This window comes from Coregonus clupeaformis, chromosome 29, assembly GCF_020615455.1.
Source record: "Coregonus clupeaformis isolate EN_2021a chromosome 29, ASM2061545v1, whole genome shotgun sequence".
NCBI lineage: Eukaryota > Metazoa > Chordata > Actinopteri > Salmoniformes > Salmonidae > Coregonus > Coregonus clupeaformis.
This window is the reverse complement of record NC_059220.1, coordinates 57,878,556-57,896,891: the sequence shown is the minus strand read 5'-3', so window position 1 is coordinate 57,896,891 and position 18,336 is coordinate 57,878,556. Positions and strand designations below refer to the sequence as shown.

The window sequence follows — 18,336 nt, the reverse complement described above, 5'->3', positions numbered from 1 at the left end:
TTGATCATGATTCTCAGTTCCATTACATTATACATAAGTCATTGGACAAAGGTGTCTTCTGTACGGGGAACTTTTGTTAAGAGCCCCAACGCTCAGTCTGAACATTAACATGCATCACTTGCAGTACGGTTTTGGAAGCATAAGGACCTTAGCCTTATCTTTTGACTTTATGTTTTGTTTACATTTACATTTACATCATTTAGCAGACGCTCTTATCCAGAGCGACTTACAAATTGGTGGGGGGGTAGAAGGATTACTTTATCCTATCCCAGGTATTCCTTAAAGAGGTGGGGTTTCAAATGTCTCCGGAAATGTCTCTTTACCCCATATGTAACTCTGTGTTGTTGTTTTTATCGCAGTGCTTTTGCTTTATCTTGGCCAGGTCGCAGTTGTAAATGAGAACTTGTTCTCAACTGGTTTACCTGGTTGAATAAAGGTGAAATTAAAAAATTAAAAACAAAAAAATATCAACAAGATTTTTTTTAAACTAAAGGTTAAATTGATACACACCTTTATAGGGTTAGGGTTAGTGTTCTCACAAGGCCATATCTCCATGTTACAGCATGTTTACAGAAGACAGAGGGACCACCTGTGCTAATTAGCTATCTAGCATGCTCCGAACACCTGTGTGTAACGGAAGAAGGCCGCCAGAAACGTGTTGTCACTGAAAAATACTGTAGGCTGCAACTGTGCTAAAACCATCATTTTTAAAAATTATTCTGATGTGATATGAAAGTAAAGGGCTTTATGTTTGTAGAACCGTATTGCAATTGAGAATCAATTCACGTTTAGATGGAGTATTTGGCTGTTTTGGCTGCCAGAGCCAGTCCACCTCTGAAAATAACATAAGGTCATTTGACCTTAAGGAGTAACAGTAGGCTCCTTAAGAGTAACATCTTGGGCTAGTGGGCTACATAATTTCAGTTGTGTAAAGTCCTTAAGTAAAAAATACTTTAAAGTAATACTTAAGTCGATTTTTGGGGTATCTGGGCCCAGTTGCATAAAACAAGTGTTTCCCTTTAGGGTTTACCTTAAGGAATAATTTTCCCTTACCTAAGGGAATTGTTTAAGGGCGTTGCATAGAGCCTCTCAAATGTTTCCGTAGGTAAGGGCATACTTAAGGGGTTTTACGGTAGTTTGAAGGCATGTATGGCAGAAAGAGTATCTGGTTACCATAAAGACGGCCTGATTCACTGACTAAACGTCTCGCCAAAGAGATTGCTTTTATTTTGTGAGATAGCTAAATAGAACTTTTACAATCAAGACAGGATAACCAAATTGCTTCAGAAGATAATAAAGCACGTTTCTTGTACTTATTTTTTTCTCAACTTGTTTATTTTACTTTCTAGTATGTCAAGCTAGCTTACAGAGTAGCTATAGCTAACTAGCTTTGTAGCCATGGATTGTGCACCTTCCATTGTTTAGCTAAGTAGCTAGCTGGTTGATGTTTTCCTTTTGTAGCTAACCAGAGCAGATGAAAGCAACATTCACCTCCACAAATGCTGTTTACATTGAAATCCATACTGAATTAAGCAGTTAAGGGAGCTCATTGGAACCCTTAACTTTTTCACTTAATTTAAGAGGGAAATTCACCATAAAATGTTTTGTGCAACTGACTTAAAGTTAAGGAAACTTTAAGGGAAAAGATAATGGGGAAATTAACTTAAGGTGTTTTATGCAACCGGGCTCTGTATTTATATGTTTGACAACTTTTACTTTTACTTCACTACATTCCTAAAGAAAATAATGTACTTTTTACTCCATACATTTTCCCTGACACTAGTTACATTTTGAATTTTTAGCAGGACAGGAAAATGGCCCAATTCACGCTCTTATCAAGTGAACATCCCTGGTCATCCCTACTGCCTCTTATCTGGCCGACTCACTAAACACAAATGTATGTTTGTTAGTTATGTCTGAGTGTTGGAGTATGCTCTTGGCTATCCGTAAATTAAAAAAGAAAATTGTTCCGTCTGGTTGGCCTAATACAAGCAATTTGAAATGATTTATAGTTTTACTTTTGATACTTAAGCATATTTTTGCAATTACATTTACTTTTGATACTTATGTATATTTCAAACCAAATACTTTTAGACTTTTACTCAAGTAGTATTTTACTGGCTAACTTTTACTTAAGTCATTTTATATTAAGGTATCTTTACTTTTACTCAAATATGACTTTTGGGTACTTTTTCCACCACTGCATAACTTGGACTACAGCCGAACTTTGGGGTTGCTTATCAAGAAAATTTGACAATGACATCATGCCACAATGTATCACCTCACTTTGACCTCTCAGGAGAGGACACTGGGAGAATATTGGCGTCTTGTTACATTGTAGCGGCTATTCAACAGCAACTTTGAGATCCTACTATCAGTAGACTAGCAACAATCTACACGAGACGCTTTTATGTTCGACAGCGATATTGATCGTGCGAGAATAAAAACACCTATTTTAAATTTACCACAGCATCATCCGTTGTTATATCTTGCTTGATCAAAAGCATTTTGAAAATGTATTATTTTGTTGTTTAATCGCAGCCATGATCTCATCCAGGAAGTAGCCGTAGACTGTCTGTGAATCCAACCAATCACAGGGCGAGTGCATGGGGCCACTTGGGATGCATTCAGAAACGGCAATTAGGCCTACCATGCATGCACTGCTAAAAACGTCAAGCTATTGGACACAGATTTAAAAGGTTAGTTTGAGAATTGCACTGCTAAATGTTTCTCCCCGCAATCATAGCCCTCAGTGTAGAAACTTTTAGATTACATGTTGATTTTATTGTAGATATTTTGGCCTCATCAATTCATGGGGGATGTGATCATGCAGGTACAGCCGTTGTAAAATGACTAACACCTATCACACACACAATCTCTCTCTATTTCTTTTTTTCTTTCTCTTTCTCTCTCGCTTGGTCCCCTCATATAGCTTGAAATAAATGACCTCAATCTCTGTATTCTAGTCCTACTTTCCATGGTTTATTATTTTCTTTGAATGTTTAATTGTCTATTGGGCTATAATCACACTGCCCCCAAATGTGGGTATTGGTTTAGGAACTGTTTGCTGCGGGCTATTGTTCTCATGCATCGATCACATTAACAGACCACAAGAGGGCAGGATAGCGCAGTAAAACGGTAACAATAGAAAAAGGGTGGATTTAATTTGACTGAATACCTCAGTTGACTATTGGGAGGTGAATACTGCGTCTGGGGACTTCGCCGCACTAGTACGGCAACCTGATTGACAAACATCACCAACGCCCATTAACTGGATATAGGAAATGAATCGAGTCGTGGAAAGAGTCTCTTTCTCAGATAATTGAGAAAAGATACACCCTGCTCAGCGCGCTCCTCGTGTAATAGCGCAGACTCGACTGCTCAGTAGGGGCTCGTAATTTCAGACTAGAGCTGTCTCTATTGTATAACTCTCATTCTGCTCCTTTTGGATTTTTCTTTTCGCCTCGCTTTCTTCACTTCGACTACCGGTAGCCTATCTGTTCTGCGCTCTCATCTCTACTGTCCATTTGCGTCCATCCAAAATGGCAACACGAATCGATAAAGAGGCTTGCAGGGAAGCTTATAACCTCGTCAGAGACGATAACACGGAGATAAACTGGTGAGTGTGGTGAAATTAGTTGTGCATAGGCAATTGTGGGCATCTGAGAGTTTACACAGCATCCTAAAAATATATATATTTTTATAAAATCTATAACAATGTATGGATAATCAAACTGCGCACTTCTCATTCATTCATCCAGTGTTTAATTTGATTAAAATTGTTTCTATCCTCGCCATAAATTACCTCTCTTGGTCTAATAAATCAGGATACCGGGGCATGACGAATTCATTTTGCCTATCCAAGAGGTACAGTGATAATGACACGTATATGTTGACACAAAACCGGACACGTCGGCCCTCATTTGACAGATCGGTTTTTGAATTAATAGCCTACTCACCCTGGTCGCCACTAGATACATTGTAATCCTATCCGATAGATGTCGGATGATGGAAGTGGACACGCATTAGTGGAGTAGACTGGCATGGAGGATTACCGATTTTATTGACAGACAGGGTCTGAATATTCCATTTGAGATTACTGTAAGGTTAGTGCATTTTAATTCATTCATTTATTGTACCTTTTATGTTATTTTAGGGCAGCGTTTAAATATGAGGGCCATATGATTGTGCCGGCGGGCCAGGGGACTGATTATGAAGAATTCAAGAGTCAGTGCACAGGTAAGGCCTGGATTTCATTAATTTTTGCGTTTATGCGGTTCTTTCAAATTGGCGGCAATGGTCCTGAGGAATGGCAACAGCGCTGTAATAACCTATAAACCACACACATTTTAACGATTTGTTGCCATGTCAGTCAGTAGTGCTCATTGAGTTGTTGGAAACTTATATTATCTGAAATGTTGTTGCTTGTAAAGTAGTAAAGAATGTCAGCGCTTGAAGGAACTTCGGATTTGTGACTCCCTGTAGCCTACAAGAGCAATAATCTTATAAAACTCTGTCCTCTATTGGACGTCAGTATGCTACTTAATCCAGAAGTACTGCGACCTAGTTAACATTTAATAGCCTATCTGTCCCGTGACTTCATACGGAAGTAGGCCTTTCTGGGTTCTTAAAAAGTGTGAACTATATAGGCCTAGGTTTATAATATTAGTAACATTGAAAGTGTGTCCACTATATAGGACATAGTATAAATGTGCCACCCCAGGGAGCAAATCATGCTGTCACCACCCTATCAGCACACTTCCCTGACACTCTCATCCCCTTAATTAGATACTTGAGTGTTGGGCGTGGCGCATATAAACTCCAGCGTTGGTGCGCGCGCCTGTATTGCACCTGGCTGTAGGCCGCTCCGGTTTATTTATGTTTCAGGGCATATATTCCAGTGATGAAATTATGATTTGTTACGATCTAGGCCTATTACTGATGTATTACCCTTTTAAAAAGGATAACTGATGTATTACTATACTAACTACCCAAATAGTACCCCTGGCTGTCCAATACTACCATTGTCTCTCCTCACTTTGAACCTTGTCTTTGCCCAGGGAATATTGTTGCTCTAATCCTACTGTATAAGAAGTTTCATACATTCTGATGAGTCTGCTTTAACAGAAACTGTGAAAGTCTCATCCTGTCTTTGAGGGCCACCGGCTGTTGCAGTCAAAAGTAGATGAGTGAATACTTCTATGGGAAGGCTCAGTAATTGCATCTGTTGTTTAGATAGACATAGTGTGCTAAAATAAACATATGTCTTTCTTATCAACTAAAGGGCTAAACTAAAGCGTTCTATTTGTCTTTTTGCTACATGATCATAGTCTCAGTAGTGCAGCAGTTTTCTGGGCACTTGTGTTAACAGCGTTGTCAGCACAACTAAAATGGATGTCTTAGAGAGGGAAGAGATATTGAGCTCAGTCTGACAAACCAGAACGTTTACGACAGGGGAGTTCAGGCTTGATACTCAGGAGTTAGCAGAATTAGTGTTTTCTTTCAACAGTGTTATATGCTTATTCATTACTTGTCAGCCTTAACCGCCACCACAATGTGACAAATATGTAAATAAGCACAAAACATTTGACATTTTTTATGAATTTAAGTGCTAGAAACATCCCATTGTGGTCATTATACAGAGAAACAGTATAGACCTGTGTGTGGTCTGGTGGATATCGTGGCTAAGTCATGTGACATGTAGGGGACATGCTGGGTAGGTGTTGAAACTAACAATGGCCTTTGTAACCATGCTGATAACAGTTTGAACACTGATTCTTGTTCATGCACAACAAAAGCCTTTAGATGAATGCTGCTTGTGAAGCTCTGCCAGGAAAATCTCTATCAGCAAGGCACAGGTAAACACAGATATCATGCGTAGATGGTACCGATCAGTACAGAGGGAACCAATGGGGGAACCAATGGGGCATTATTAATGGTAAGGAAGGGCCAGGGCCCCGACCAGAGCAGAGTCATGTCATAAATGTGTTATTACTTTTACTATAATCTACTTTGAGAAATGGTTTGGCACATATTTGGTGTGTTGGACTATACAGTCGTGGTCAAAAGTTTTGAGAATGACACAAGTATTGGTCTTCACAAAGTTCGCTGCTTCAGTGTTATGAGAAATGTTACTATGGTATACTGAAGTATAATTACAAGCATTCCATAAGTGTCAAAGGCTTTTATTGACAATTACGTTAAGTTTATGCAAAGAGTCAATATTTGCAGTGTTGACCCTTCTTTTTCAAGATCGCTGCAATCCGCCCTGGCATGCTGTCAATTAACTTCTGGGCCACATCCTGACTGATGGCAGCCCATTCTTGCATAATCAATGCTAGGAGATTGTCAGAATTTGTGGGTTTTTGTTTGTCCACCCACCTCTTGAGGATCGACCACAAGTTCTCAATGGGATTAAGGTCTGGGGAGTTTCCTGGCCATGGACCCAAAATGTCGATGTTTTGTTCCCCGAGCCACTTAGTTATCACTTTTGCCTTATGGCAAGGTGCTCCATCATGCTGGAAAAGGCATTGGTCGTCACCAAACTGTTCTTCGATGGTTGGGAGAAGTTACTCTCGGAGGATGTGTTGGTACCATTCTTTATTCATGGCTGTGTTCTTAGGCAAAATTGTGAGTGAGCCCACTCCCTTGGCTGAGAAGCAACCCCACACATGAATGGTCTCAGAATGCTTTACTGTTGGCATGACACAGGACTGATGGTAGCGCTCACCTTGTCTTCTCCGGACAAGGTGTTTTCCGGATGCCCCAAACAATCGGAAAGGGGATTCATCAGAGGAAATGACTTTACCCCAGTCCTCAGCAGTCCAATCCCTGTACCTTTTGCAGAATATCAGTCTGTCCCTGATGTTTTTCCTGGAGAGAAGTGGCTTCTTTGCTGCCCTTCTTGACACCAGGCCATCCTCCAAAAGTATTCGCCTCACTGTGTGTGCAGATGCACTCACACCTGCCTGCTGCCATTCCTGAGCAAGCTCTGCACTGGTGGTGCCCCGATCCCGCAGCTGAATCAACTTTAGGAGACTGTCCTGGCGCTTGCTGGACTCTCTTGGGCACCCTGATGCCTTCTTCACAACAATTGAACCTCTCTCCTTGAAGTTCTTGATGACCCGATAAATGGTTGATTTAGGTGCATTCTTACTAGCAGCAATATCCTTGCCTGTGAAGCCCTTTTTGTGCAAAGCAATAATGACGGCACATGTTTCCTTGCAGGTAACCATGGTTAACAGAGGAAGAACAATGATTTCAAGCACCACCCTCCTTTTAAAGCTTCCAGACTGTTGTTCTAACTCAATCAGCATGACAGAGTGATCTCCAGCCTTGTCCTCATCAACACTCTCACCTGTGTTAACGAGAGAATCACTGACATGATGGCAGCTGGTCCTTTTGTGGCAGGGCTGAAATTGGATTTTTTTGGGATTAAGTTCATTTTCATGGCAAAGAGGGACTTTGCAATTAATTGCAATTCATCTGATCACTCTGAGGCATCAAAACTGAGGCATCAAAACTGAGGCAGCAGACTTTGTGAAAATTAGTATTTGTGTCATTCTCAAAACTTTTGACCACGACTGTACAGAAAACCCCCCAGCTCTATTCCAAGACAATGCAGCTGGTGATGTAGGTCGAACATGTGATGTGAATGTGTGTTTTAGTGTGTTTGTGTGAGAGAGACAGAGTGAAAGAGTGAACCCACAATCACTGCCTCCCCAGTCCCCTCGGTATTGCTCACAACTCCAGCCCCCTTTTATTAAGTCTGTTGACCTGAATACCTCCCCCTGTCTCTCGTACTCACAGATTTATCCCACTTTTGGATTTGGTGCTTGGCCAAGGCAGTGTCACCATAACAAGCCAAAACTCCCCGCCTGTATTCATACTTCTTACAGCAGCATAGAAAAACTCTCACAGGAATCAGGCCTTGCCAATTGCTGGCACAAAACATGGACATGGTGACAAATCCATTTCTCTAACAACTATACTGTAATTATCTGTCATGAGGCAGCTGGGAATGGAAATGTTCTGCTGTGTCATCAGCCTCTCTGCATGTTTCTGCTTGTCTGATGGTCAGTCTCATCTCTGACTCTCTCTCTCTCTCTCAGATGATGTGCGTCTCTTTGGCTTTGTGCGGATCACAACGGGTGACGCCATGAGCAAGCGGGCCAAGTTCACCCTCATCACCTGGATAGGGGAAAACGTGAGCGGCCTGCAGCGTGCCAAGATCAGCACTGACAAGACACTGGTGAAAGATATTGTCCAGGTTAGGGACTCTCTGTTCTCACACATACTCACATGATTCCTTCACAAATATCAAATATTTATGTTCTGTTAAAATATAGTAAATTAAATGGCAAATAAAGTATAACACAATTTTGTACCTGTGCCATCTCTCTAGCTTCGTTTGTCTTTTTTGAAGAGTCTTTCTCTTACATTCCTCTCTCTATCAACCCCCCTGTTTGTGTCCTGCAGAACTTTGCCAAGGAGTTCATGATCAGTGATCCTCGTGAGCTGGAAGAGGACTACATTCGCACCGAGCTGAAGAAGGCGGGCGGGGCCAACTATGACGCCCAGGGAGAGTAGAACAGAGTCCATCAGGGCGGGGCAGGGGAGGGGCTGCTACCTTTTGGGGGAGGGAGGGGTCTTCATGCCTGGATGAGAGAGTGACGGGGATATATACACACACACGTACAGACACGCAGACACATTAACACACAGCAACACACACACTCTCACAAAAAAGCATGTTGAGACACACTCAGACATATATGCCTACAGTCCTATCCTCAGCCCTCTCACCTGTCAGGTCATGGATGATTATCTACTGTACTGTGCATCATCTCAGTCTCATCTCAGCTGCGGCACAACGTTAAGAACTCTCTCAATCTAGGGGGCTGTGTTTGTGTTACAACTGGAAAAGTCACATTACTGTACTGTTTGTCAGAACAAGGGCAGAGGGATTCGCTTTGCCTCTATCTGATTTGACTTGTCATCATTGTGCTTTTACTGTATACTTCTGTGGTTGTAGTCCAAACATGCATCCTTGGTCAATAGAGGTCCTTCCTGCCCAGCGTTTCTCATCTCCCAATCCACCCCCAAGGTATATACCCCGCTGTGTTTACTGCCTTAATCTCCCATGGAGAGAGGGGCATCATGGGAGGCGTGTGTGTTTTTGGATACTACACTGTGATTGGCTATCCTCCACTCATGGGGGTGGGACTATGATTTTCCTATGGCCCACAAACCAATGGGACAGGGCTGTAGCACTTTCAGTCAGCCCAACCCAGGAGCAGCCATTTCTCTAGTGTAGCCTCTCTTTTTATTTGGATTAAACCCCCAAAATGCATTTTTTTTCAACGATTATTTTTTATTTTCTCTAACCTTTGATTTATTTTTGAGAGCAATGTTATCTAGGAGATTTGAGGAGACTTTTAAAAACTGAACTGGGCACATGACCAATCATTTCAGAATAAAAAAAATGTTTTTTCAAGCTCGCTGGTCTCTTTGTTTGTGTCTAAAGCTCTCATTTACATGGACAGGAGGGCTCTTTGGGTGATGTGAGAATAAGGTAAATTAGTTTTGTGGTGGTTGTGAGACTCAGTGGGGCAGTGATGTAATGGAAGCCCTTGGCATTGTGCCACTCTAGTCCAGAGTACACATAGTAACTGGGCTTGTTTGAGTGGTAATGTGAAAGCAACTGACTGTAGACAAAAGTCGAGGAGTGAAGTCGGGGGAGGTGCATCTGCAACAGCTGAAAGTTAGACCCTGATGTGGTTTTCCAACAGCAAGGCTCAGCGCAACATGGCAGTGTTGTCATTGTTTATAAACGTATTTTTTTATAATGTCAAAATTAATAGGTCTCTAACCCCCATATCACACACTCACAAACTGAAAATAATGTGTGTACATTGTACAATCAATTGGTGAGAGAGAGAGCCTTAAATATCACATTAATTTGTACATATCCACTGTATACATGAATTGCGGCAAAGTTGGTTCCTGTTTCAGTCACGTCTTTGGTCACGTTTGCGTGGGTCAAACAAAAACACCCTAATGATTGGTTGACAATAGAGCCTTTCACAATGCAGGCGATGCTGCAGGATGAAGTTGGTGAAGAGCAATTGCAGAAACTTGCAGTCAATTCTTCATGACCTTTGATAACATGATTTTTGTAAAGTTCATGCAGTCGGACAATTCTTATCCCCATAATGCAACACACTTTGAAAGGCGGTGACCAACGATGGTCACCAACTTGACAAAAGTGATCTACTCGAACGTGCCCACTGTCTCTGGGGGTTTATGGGAGTAGCATGTTGTCACAGTCACCACTTCTGTCAGACTCAACCAATCACAGCCTCAGGGTGAGCTGTTCTGTTCTAAAGCTGGTCAATAAGAACCCCTCCCTACTCCCACTCCCTCAATCCCTCTGTTGACTAACCCCTCTTCTCCCCTCTCTCTCCAACCATTTTCTTTTTGCCACTATTCTCTCTCGCCACCCCCATCCATTCCCCCTTTCCCCCTCTCAGCCGGTAGTTTTGTTCAACAAATGTGAACTCGACTGCCTAATTACTTAATCTAGTAATCTATAAGCCTCTTGCAGTCTGCTTTTATGACATCTAGTTCAGTTTGTAGTGGGTAAGAGAATGATAGAGTGGGTATGACCCTATGTGGAATTTGAATGCTAATGTTTGTTTGTGTAGTTTGAGCGTTGAATGTTGTTTATCTCAGGTCAATTTGGCTGCGTTTACACGGGCAGCCCAGTTCTGATCTTTTTTCCACTAATTGGTATTTTGACCAATCACATCAGATCGTTACACATCAGATCTTTTTCAGAGCTGATCTGATTGGTCAAAAGACCAATTACTGAAAAAATGATCAGAATTGGCCTGCCTGTGTAAACGCAGCCTTAATAGCCTCCAGCAAAACTGGTTCAGGTCCAGACATGGGGCCTGAGTGGTGAAGGGGAGGGAGAACAGGGGACTGAGAGACTAATAGGTTACAGAGTTCTGGAAGAGGCTGTAGTCAGGTTAAGATAAGGATTCAGGGTTCAGTATTGTCACAGTAAGGCCTACAGACTCCAATAATTGAGGATGCAGGGTGAGATTACATCTTGTGTTTATTGTGTTTGCTTTTAAGTAGATGTGTGTGTGTACGGCGTGCGTTTATGTTCATGTGTGCGTATAGTCCCCGAGTGGCGCAGTGGTCTAAGGCACTGCATCGCAGTGCTAGCTATCCTGGTTCGAATCCAGGCTCTGTCGTAGCAGGCCGCGACCGGGAGACCTATGGGGCGGCGCACAATTGGCCAGCGTCGTCCAGGGTAGGGGAGGGAATGGGATGTAGCTCAGTTGGTAGAGCATGGCGTTTGCAATGCCAGGGTTATGGGTTCAATTCGCACGGGGGACCAGTATGAAAAATAAAAAAATAATGTAAGTCGCTCTGGATAAGAGCGTCTGCTAAATGACTTAAATGTAATGTGTGTGCTGATGTGTGTGTGATCTGGTTAGGGATGTGTGTGTGTGTGTGTGACTTAGCCCAGTTGGAGCTGAGTGGAGGATGGGTGAGATGGTGTTGTCTTAGGGGACCATATTAATTAGATGAATGACTTTAGGGGGTTAATTTGCATCCTTGTCACACTGGTGGACAGACTGCTTTCTGAAGCAGGAAGCACCAGTGACTCGGTTAATAAAAAAGTGGTCAGATGACGCTAAGCTACAGGACTGTTTTGCTAGCACAGACTGGAACATGTTCCAGGATTCTTCAGATAGCATTGAGGAGTACACCACATCAGTCACTGGCTTCATCAATAAGTGCATCGATGACATCGTCCCCACAGTGACCGTACATACATACCCCAACCAGAAGCCATGGATTACAGGCAACATCCGCACTGAGCTAAAGGGTAGAGCTGTCGCTTTCAAGGAGCGGGACTCTAACCCGGACGCTTATAAGAAATCCCGCTATGCCCTCCGATGAACCATCAAAAAGGCAAAGAGTCAATACAGGACTAAGATTGAATCGTACTACACCGACTGACGCTCGTAGGATGTGGCAGGGCTTGAAAACTATTACAGACTACAAAGGGAAGCACAGCTGCAAGCTGCCCAGTGACACAAGCCTACCAGACGAGCTAAACCACTTCTATGCTCGCTTCGAGGCAAGCAACACTGAAGTATGCATGAGAGCACCAGCTGTTCCAGATGACTATGTGATCACGCTCTCCGTAGCCGATGTGAGTAAGACTTTTAAGCAGGTCAACATTCACAAGGCCGCAGGGCCAGACGGATTACCAGGACATGTACTCCGAGCATGTGCTGACCAACTGGCAAGTGTCTTCACTGACATTTTCAACATGTCCCTGACTGAGTCTGTAATACCAACATGTTTCAAGCAGACCACCATAGTCCCCGTGCCCAAGGACACTAAGATAACTTGCCTAAATGACTACCGACCCGTAGCACTGACGTCTGTAGCCATGAAGTGCTTTGAAAGGCTGGTCATGGCTCACATCAACACCATTATCCCAGAATCCCTAGACCCAGCCTAATTTGCATACCGCCCCAACAGATCCACAGATGATGCAATCTCTATTGCACTCCACACTGCCCTTTCCCACCTGGACAAGAGGAACACCTACGTGAGAATGCTGTTCATTGACTACAGCTCAACGTTCAACACCATAGTGCCCTCAAAGCTCATCACTAAGCTAAGGATCCTGGGACTAAACACCTCCCTCTGCAACTGGATCCTGGACTTCCTGATGGGCCGCCCCCAGGTGGTAAGGGTAGGTAACAACACATCTGCCACGCTGATCCTCAACACGGGGGCCCCTCAGGGGTGCGTGCTCAGTCCCCTCCTGTACTCCCTGTTCAACTCCCTCCAACACCATCATTAAGTTTGCCGACGACACAACAGTGGTAGGCCTGATCACCGACAACGATGAGACAGCCTATAGGGAGGAGGTCAGAGACCTGGCCGTGTGGTGCCAGGATAACAACCTATCCCTCAACTTGACCAAGACAAAGGAGATGATTGTGGACTACAGGAAAAAGAAGAGGACCGAGCACGCTCCCATTCTCATCGATGGGGCTGTAGTGGAGCAGGTTGAGAGCTTCAAGTTCCTTGGTGTCCACATCACCAACAAACTATCATGGTCCAAACACACCAAGACAGTCGTGAAGAGGGCACAACAAAGCCTATTCCCCTTCCGGAGACTGAAAATATTTGGCATGGGTCCTCAGATCCTCAAAAGGTTATACAGCTGCACCATTGAGAGCATCCTGACTGGTTGCATCACCGCCTGGTATGGCAACTGCTCGGCCTCCGACCGCAAGGCACTACAGAGGGTAGTGCGTACGGCCCAGTACATCACTGGGGCCAAGCTTCCTGCCATCCAGGACCTCTATACCAGGCGGTGTCAGAGGAAGGCCCTCAAATTTGTCAAAGACTCCAGCCACCCTAGTCATAGACTGTTCTCTCTGCTACCGCACGGCAAGCGGTACCGGAGTGCCATGTCTAGGTCCAAAAGGCTTCTCAACAGCTTCTACACCCAAGCCATAAGACTCCTGAACAGCTAATCATGGCTACCCAGACTATTTGCACTGCCCCCCCACCACCACCCCATCTTTTTACGCTGCTGCTACTCTGTTAATTATTTATGCATAGTCACTTTAACTCTGCCCACATGTACATATTACCTCAACTACCTCAACTAGCCGGTGCCCCCGCACATTGACTCTGCACCGGTACCCCCCTGTATATAGCCTCCCTCTGACAGCTCCACAGCTAGGCCAAAGGTAAAGCCAGCTTTTCTCCCCTGTGCTGTGGGAGTGTGTAACTATACATTACTTGCATGTAAGCTAGAGAGAGAGGGAGTAAGTACATCAGCAGAGGCTGGTGGGAGGAGCTATATGTGTTTGATACTGTTCCATTTATTCCATTCTAGCCATTACAATGAGCCCGTCCTCCTATAGCCCCTCCCACCAGCCTCATCTGAAGTACATGTGTATTAGAGTGAGGGAGAGTTGCTTAATAAGTGAGTATGCGAGTTCTGGGAGTATTGTTCACTCTGGGATTCACAAGGAAGTTCCTGCCAGCGATACTCAGCTCCTTCCTGCATTCCAGAGGCCTCCCATTTCCAGCATATTTCATATCCCACACATCACTGCAGAGTCATGTGCTTGTTTGTGTGTCTGTGTCTACGTCAGTGAATGTGTTTGAATGCCTGTGTGATCCATCTTATCCCAGCAATGTTCTTCCACTCTGAGAGGGAGGCTTTTTCTGTTGTTCTTTTGTTGTCTTTGGCAAAATATATAATTCAAACCAGATATCACATTTGACAAAAAAAAACAAGAGATGTAAAGAGTATGGAGTCTGTTTTAACATCTTGCCAATATCACTGAAATGTAATTGAACTGCATTATTCACTGCAGCAGTTGACATTATCAATGTCCCTCCCTGGATTCAAAGAAAAAGGACTCCCCCAGTCACTTATCCAAATATCACAACATGGGCTAACAAAGTGACTAGCACGGCTGGATTGTGTACTTACGGGATATTTAACCAACCCCTTGCTGTGCAGATGATCTCATCACTCTCTTCTATCACATCTCCTCAGGTGCAAGAGGGGGAAGGGGAGTAAGGGGGAGTGGTGGGCTGTGAGTAGGGAATAGGGTTCATGGGGACTGATGGGGTGATTTTGGTTGGGGAGGGGGGAGAGTTTAGGGAGGAGAGAAATTGGGGCGAGCAAGGGTGGTATGGGGGGCCCTTTCAGCCTGTGTGAATGGGAAAGGGAATGTGAGTGTGAATGGGTCAACTCTCAATGCTCCTGTGTGCCACTCCAGCATTGGCATAGAGCGGCCATTGTCAGGGTCTAATGAGCTGAGCTGCACTCCATCCACTCCATCCAAATTGATGCATCTATCTGTCTCCTCAGTGCAGTGATTGCACTGGCCGTTGGTCCACTCAGGTCACTGTTCTGTCCCCCAGATCAAACCTTCCGCTCTCTCTGTCATCCCTGTCATATGCACACTCAAATGACTTAATTTGGGAAATGATGAAAGCTGCTATTTTCCACTAGAAGAAAATATAATAGTCAATCAGATTATCTGTCATCATGGCCAATGAAGTGAGGAATATGATTGTGTAGTTTCATTTACTTTGAAAAATGAAGGATAGTTTCTCAACTGTTTTGCAGAATTGCAGAAGTGCTGTTCCAAAGAGCTCAAACGAAGATAGAAACAGAGGAAGTGATGAAGATGGAGTAGAGTTTGACGATCTGATTCAGAAGAGACTATTCTTCCTAGAAACTCCTTCCGAATGTTACATGTCAATGTCACGTCTTCTTTAGAGCAACTCTAGTCTTCTAGATATATAGATAACAGACCTGAGGCAACAAATGTTCTCTCTTTCTTTCTTTTCTTCTCCCTCTCATACTTACTCACCAATATGTCCAGCTTCTATATCCAGCTTCTATGTCCAGCTTCTCTTTCTTGCTGGATTCGCCATTTAATTAAACTATAACTCAACTCCTCTGCATGGATCAATGACCCCAGCAAAATAGTTATTCATTTCTTGATCCTGCTCAAGTTGCACACAGACTAATAAGATATGAAACACAGTCAGTAGACAGAGTTTATAAAGACAGATAATCTCCCTACAGCATGACTGGCTTTTTCAGAGGCAACACTTCAATATTATTGACCATTGGAAAAATGACATTATACTTATCTATAGCTAGCTACGGATACAGTATATTGCTGTCACGTTCGTTCAATGACGGGTCAGACCAAGGTGCAGCGTGATATGCGTACATGTTTATTCAACTTAATAAACACATGACAAAACAATAAATGAAACGAAACGTGAAGTGCTAAGGTAGACACACAACAAAACTTAACAAGATCCCACAACTCAACAGTGCCAATAGGCTGCCTAAGTATGATCCCCAATCAGCGACAACGAGCGACAGCTGCCTCTGATTGGGAACCACACCGGCCAACATAGAACTATACATACTAGAATGACAACCATAGAATATACACACACAGAATATACACACCCTGACTCAACATATACAAGTCCCCTGAGTCAGGGCGTGACAATTGCACAGACAGACGCTGCGTTAGATATAATATTTAAAACCTTCTGTACATTTTCTTTTTTCCCTGCATTGAGGAGTGTGGCATTTACAAGTCTTTGATGAATTGGTCAGCAAGGTCAACCACATGAAAGACATGATGACATTTGAAAACATTCAAGAGCCTAATGAACCTCTCAAGCATAAAGCAGAATGAGGAAGTGGTCTGTGCGAGCAGAGCAGAATAAGCACGCTATTTAGCACTAGAGTGGCAAACTGTGCACATTACAGCTGACTTGTGTGTATTACAAAGGTATACTAACATTTTTATTTATTTATTCCTGCTTAATATTGGCTCAATACTGACAACAACCTGAAGAACAATCTGAGTGTTTAAGCAGGTCATACACTGAGGTTATCCTATATTATAAGAAATATCCAAGGCTTGAAAATAAGTTACCTGTGATTCAAAGCATTGCATATGTACACCAACGTCCCCGCTTATTCAAGGTGGTTGTGTGCACATAGCTATGTTCTTCAGCTTGATTGTGTGTTTGATAGTGATCTTATGCAGTATGTTCCCAATTGGTGACAGCAGATAAAAACCAAATATACCGAAATCTTTCCACTTTATGATATATTTTAGTCATTTAGCAGACACTCTTATCCAGAGCAACGTACAGTTAGCAAGTGCATACATTTTCATACTTTTTCATACTGGCCCCCTGTGGGAATCGAACCCACAACCCTAGCATTGCAAGCACCATGCTCTACCAACTGAGCTACACAGTATCAAGTATCAAACTTGGTACATTAATACTAGATACCTTAAGGAACATTTTAAAGATGGGAGGCAGTCTGGGAAGCATGTCAGTCAACCAGGGCGCCATTTTAATAAAATGGCTGCCATTCGGATTTCCTGTTAGAAGAAAATCATTCCAAACAATATCTAAATGTCTTTGTAATGTTATATACCCACTAAATATATCCCACAGATAATATAGACAATAGTTATGATCATAAAATACTCTTAAGACCTTTATGGGGGTCATATTGAGGTCATTTTGACCATAGTCCAGCGGCTATTGGGAAACATTTTGGGACTTTGTGGTACAGCCACCAAATTTCACACACAGTTGGGGTATGTCTAAATAAATATTTTTGGCTATAGTGCCATCACAGATTTTGTCCATTACCCCCCTGGTAATATGGCCCCATGCAACCAGCTGCATGGGGCCATATTGGACTAGATTCACTTGGCCATATCTCCATAAATAACTGCCACATACAGCCCAATGATGGCTTAAAATGTTTGAGGGGGTCTGGAAAACACAATAAAATGGCCCAAAAATGCCATATATTCATATCCTTAAAACTTTTAGTAGAAAAGGGGTGAAAACATGTGGCAACTTACTGTTTATTGTAAATGTTTTCATGGCTAGTTCCAATAATTTACATGTAAACACTCTAAAAAGTAATATGGGTGTTCCCTGAGGTCTACTGATTACAATGATATATAATATAATATTCTGTTTTGTGTAAATTCAAAGAAAATGTTCAGGAAACCTGCTTTGAACACGTCACTTTGTACAGTAAAATCCCATAGGAATGTATTATGTCCAGCAGAGAGACAGGTAACCCATTTTAACAAAATAATTTTTATGATGAGACCTTTCAGCCTCTACACAAAGTAAGTACAAGTCTAAACAAAGATGTCTAGCTATAGTGCCATTTCAGATGTAACATATTATACTCAGTGGTGTAGTGCTATTTTGTGCCTCAGTGCACATTTTTTAAAATGACGTCATCATTTCTCAATCAACGTTTGCACCGTAGTCTGTTGAATAATATCATTTTATATTTCATTTTATATGCATAAAACGCATCATGCAAATGCACGGTCTGCCTATGCAGACTTTGCATTAATAAATGTTTGAATATTTAATACCCTCAAACACCAAATTAGGCCTAACTAATTTCAAAATAGGCCATCATTGTCAATCGTGAATGATAATTATTCTCGTTTTACGGGTAAAACGTCCAAGCTGCATCTGAATGCGAACCATAACCATTTAATCTCACTCAGTTTCATGAGAATATGTATTAAGATCTTCTTGAGTGATGTGAGTAAATACTCTTTGAGCAGATTTCAGAGGAGATTATATTAACAAGCTACAGACTAACCTTCCTGTATTGCTTCCATCAGAGTACATTTATCCTATGGCACGCGCTGTTTAGTTTTGGCCACATCATGA

General features: G+C 42.7%; 1 protein-coding gene across 1 annotated transcript; it reads left to right on the top strand.

The window, feature by feature from the left end:
* The first annotated feature begins 3,150 nt into the window (after positions 1-3,150).
* Positions 3,151-9,496, top strand: LOC121576696 (coactosin-like protein). The gene is made up of 4 exons (XM_041890059.2): positions 3,151-3,619; positions 4,157-4,239; positions 8,112-8,269; positions 8,479-9,496. Exons 1-4 carry the CDS (start codon positions 3,543-3,545, stop codon positions 8,587-8,589), a joined length of 429 nt encoding a protein of 142 aa, XP_041745993.1. The 5' UTR covers positions 3,151-3,542; the 3' UTR covers positions 8,590-9,496.
* Positions 9,497-18,336: the final 8,840 nt, after the last annotated feature.

Excerpts from the sequence above, each read along its gene's own strand:
- LOC121576696 (XM_041890059.2), top strand. The coding sequence starts at position 3,543 with ATGGCAACACGAATCGATAAAGAGGCTTGCAGGGAAGCTTATAACCTC. Across the intron at positions 4,240-8,111 it reads ATTCAAGAGTCAGTGCACAG|ATGATGTGCGTCTCTTTGGC; the intron begins GTAAGGCCTGGA and ends TCTCTCTCTCAG. Across the intron at positions 8,270-8,478 it reads TGGTGAAAGATATTGTCCAG|AACTTTGCCAAGGAGTTCAT; the intron begins GTTAGGGACTCT and ends TGTGTCCTGCAG.